The 4,209-nt window shown below is 30.0% G+C and overlaps 1 protein-coding gene across 1 annotated transcript; it reads right to left on the reverse strand.

Moving 5' to 3' along the window:
* Window positions 1–1,702: 1,702 nt before the first annotated feature.
* Window positions 1,703–2,644, reverse strand: LOC129885154 (dof zinc finger protein DOF3.5-like). The gene has a single exon (XM_055959355.1). It carries the CDS (start codon window positions 2,642–2,644, stop codon window positions 1,703–1,705), a length of 942 nt encoding a protein of 313 aa, XP_055815330.1.
* Between the last annotated feature and the right edge of the window lie 1,565 nt (window positions 2,645–4,209).

Genomic DNA, 4,209 nt, shown 5'->3' on the forward strand with positions numbered 1-4,209 from the left:
GTGAATATTGGTTTGGAAAATTAGAGAATTTGGTTGTGGTTATATATAGTAGTAGGAGAATAGGAAGAAATTTTCAAAGTCAAAACACGGCAAAATAGGAAATATAATAACTTTACTAAGTCTAATATGTGTATTTTTGGTGGCCCAGTTGCGTGTACGTAGGGAAAAAAACAGCACACTTTTGACTTTTTGTATTTAAAACACATGTTCAATTTTCTTCTCTTTCTAACTCGTGTTTTAATTTTTTTTAAAAAGAACATATGTATTTCTCTTTTTTGGATGTTCAAGTTGCTTTTGACTCAAGACTCAACCAATTGTTTTGCTTACCTTGTTTAAATTTTAAGTACATTGAACTTGAATGGATGTTTTTCGAGTTTAACTTATATACATCTTGGTGTTAAAGGACTCGGCTTGATCCTTGTCTTACTCATTCATTCGATGCAAAAAAAAAGGTTTAAAAAGGGGTTGTCGACCTGACCTCTAGTATACAACATCAAAATTAAATTTTCATATATACGATTGATGTATAAGATATATATATATGTAAAGATTTAGAGTTTAACTTAATCTCAAAAGTTATAATTCGTGAGAAAAGCATTGTTCAAATCTATATCACAAGAAAATTACTCATTCTTTTTTTGTCTGATATAAGACTCTTTAGCACCCCATACCTCATACTCAGGGTTGAACATTTGATGTGTGGGAAAATTATTATAAGGTCCAATGACGGTAGACAATTATTGAATGGATCGTACTATGATATCATAATCTGTATTGATGAAGAGATGAACCTTAATCGATACTAATATATTTATAAATAATATGCAGAAACCTATACAATTTATATTTATATATACCGTTTAGAAGAAGTAAATGGTAAATTCAATTGTTTTAGTCAAACCTACTTCTAATGAAACTCAAATTTAAAACTAGTTGCATGTGGGAAGATAGTTGAACGATTAATATTGTGGTTTCAATGGTTTGACCTTTTGTCACCGTCATTTACAATTGATTGGTATTCCAAATGAAGTTGAACTAAAAAAATTAAAATCCAATTTTCAAACACATTGAATCTTCCCTAAACTCTTGGAGTTTACGTACCATACGAGTTGGTTGCATCTTCATCCTTTTTTTATTACTTGGTGTTCTTTTATCAATTCGAATTTGTTCGATCTGTTCACTAAATGAGGACCTTATAATGCACTCACATTTTTTTTATTTCATTTTTTCCTTTATAATTAAGATTTATCTACTAAGTCAGACTGATTAGTTCTTTACATCTAGTTTGGTAGGATCGTGACTTGCCTAGTGCGGTTTACATCCTTTGTGTGGTTTGCAGGCTATTAACAATGGAGAGTTTACCGAGTGCACACAAAACTCTATGTTCAATCAATTACCATCATATGAAACAAATATAATGGATTAATATTTCAGACATAAACAAACAAGCATGTAGAACATAACTAAGTGAAAGGGAGGTTAAAAAGTACATCCCAAATGTGAAAATCACCAAAATGCAACGTTTATTAAAACTCTTATTGTTTTTTCGTATATTTCACCAATATATTACAAATTCAGTAAGTATTATATATTATTCTTCAGAAAAATATTTTCACCTTTTCTGTACACATGCACTATATTATACATCCAATGTGAAAATTACATCAAAATAAAGTAATATATGAACCTTATGATTTTGATCTCAAGGCCTGAAAATATTTCCAAAATTGGACAAGTTGAAAAGGGTCCCATCATTTGCAATATTCGCGTTATAATGATCATGACTCGGATCTTGTAATGCTAATTCTAGTTCTGACTCTGGCTCTGGTTCTCCGACTGATAAATTATGACTTGAATTTAGAATATCATTAGGAAATACCATATGATGATGATCATGAGAATTAGTAGACCACATCATCTCTTCACCAGGCAATAGAGGTAACTCCATATAGTTGTTGTCTAATTGATCATGGTTGATAATATTATTGACATCCACATTATTCATATTTGTATAGCGATCATCATGAACATCACCATGATTCATTATATTTTGTTTCTCCTCATGAATCCCACTAAAATAAACATCAACACCATCACCATCACCATCGCCAATTAATTGCGATTCTTGGCCTAAATTACTAGTCATGTTTATCATGCTTGAAAACTCAAATGATGGAGCGGCGAGTACTACTCCTTCTTGATTAGGCAATTCAAGATTTTGATGGTCCTCCAATTGTGATGGCTTGGAATTATCACTATTCAAGAAATTTGCATAGACTAAAGCAAGATCAATACTTGGACCATGATGATCCAATGAAGAATTACTATTGGATTGATTATGATCAATATTAGTATGATTTAAACAAACCCCATTTCCCAAATTTCTTGAAATAAGACCATGTTGATGATGATGTTGAATTGTACTAGAAGAAGACTTACCTCTTCTACTCTTTCTACATCCACCACCAATTGGAACATTCCTTAAAGAACCACCTTTAGTCCAATACCTTCTACAACCTTTGCAAAAATACCTAGGTTGTGTCAAACTATAGTTGTTGTAATAACAAAATTTTGTATTTGTTGAACCGCAACGTGGGCATGTTGGTACTAACTCAACATTGGATTTCCATATCCCTCTTTCCATCTAATATCAACACAAGATTGTTGTTCGTGTTGTTGTTGTCGTCGTCTTTGTTGTTGTTGTTGTGCTTCTTGATCAAGAACTTTTTCCTTTTGAATAATAACATACATCTCCCTTTTGAGCAGCTGCAAGCAAATGAAGTTAAAAGTCTTGACCATATGACTATATTCTCTTGAAATATATATATATATATACACTCCCCGTCTTTTCAATTTACGTGATATAATTCGACTCGGCTCAAAGTTCAGGAAAGAAATAAGAACTTTTGGTTTTAAACGTGTCATGGTAATTGTGTGGTTATAAGACTTTTAAAAACTTGTTGTATTGAATATATCAGAACGTCTTAACATAGACAAAGCCAAAATTTAAATTTTGTAATTCTAAATTTCAAAATAGTAATATCAAGTTAGTAATTGAATTCTAAATTTTTCATCTATGTTTGGTGCTTGAAAATAGCTTGGGAATTGCTTGGAGATTACATGACTTAGATTTTTGCTTCTAGTTTTGAACAAATTGTTGTATTATTTTAATAAATTATATAATATTGCTAATAAGCATTGGAGAGAGGGAATTGTCCATGATCCAAGAAGCCCATGATCCAAGACAAAAGTACCCACTTTGAGATTTGATTTTTTATTTATTTAGGTGTATATTGTGACATTCCTGATTTGCCACCACACGAGTGCACAAATGTACAATTACACTTTATCTTATATTAAAAAAAAGTCCTATACTTACTTCTCAATCTTCCCTATTACTTGCTCGCACTCTGTAATAATATCGATGTATGCGTATTAAAAAATAACATAGTTTGAAGAATTTAACTTAGGTCACTAATAATTTTGGAGAGTTCGAGCAGCAAAACATAATTCATTATTTTTCATCGTTCATATCATCTAGTAATATATAACTTTATTCTCGTAGTTATTTATCATACAATTTTCATTACTGCATGTTATTTTTTTATGCTTCAATTATCACATTATTTGAATTTATTATTGTTCTCTCTTTTCAATATGCTATGTAATGCCTTTTCTATTATTTGTTATTTCCTCTTTATAACTTATTTTTTTTAAAAAAAAAATGTTTTGATCTGTGTTATTTGAGACGAGGTTCTTTCAAAAATAGTCTCTATACTTTTACAATATAAAAATAAGATTTATATATATTTTAACCTCCGTAAATTTCACTTAGAAAATTACACTCATATATTGTTATTTGTAGTTTACTACGATATTATTCATTTTCTGCCTTTTTTTACCACTTTACTGTCAATGTATATGGCTAGGGTAGGTGTGGAAGAGTTAGACGAGTGGGGTTGGGGTGGGCAATGAGCTTAAAATAACTCCATTTTCTATACTATAATAAAATATCAAAATTTTCTTATTTGAGAATTAACAAAAGTCAAAATTAACATTTAAGGTTTATGATTTTAAATTTGTCTCCAAACACATTGTTCATTTTAGTTATAATTGATTTGCAATTACATATACTTATACAAATATGAGATTTATGCAAAAACCATACACTAAATTCATCTGAATTCGTATTTAATATTGTAGTTCCGC

This window comes from Solanum dulcamara, chromosome 4 (assembly GCF_947179165.1).
Source record: "Solanum dulcamara chromosome 4, daSolDulc1.2, whole genome shotgun sequence".
Classification (NCBI taxonomy): domain Eukaryota; kingdom Viridiplantae; phylum Streptophyta; class Magnoliopsida; order Solanales; family Solanaceae; genus Solanum; species Solanum dulcamara.

Bases quoted from the DNA above. Each gene is read 5' to 3' on its own strand.
- LOC129885154 (XM_055959355.1), bottom strand. From the start codon at position 2,644: ATGGAAAGAGGGATATGGAAATCCAATGTTGAGTTAGTACCAACATGC.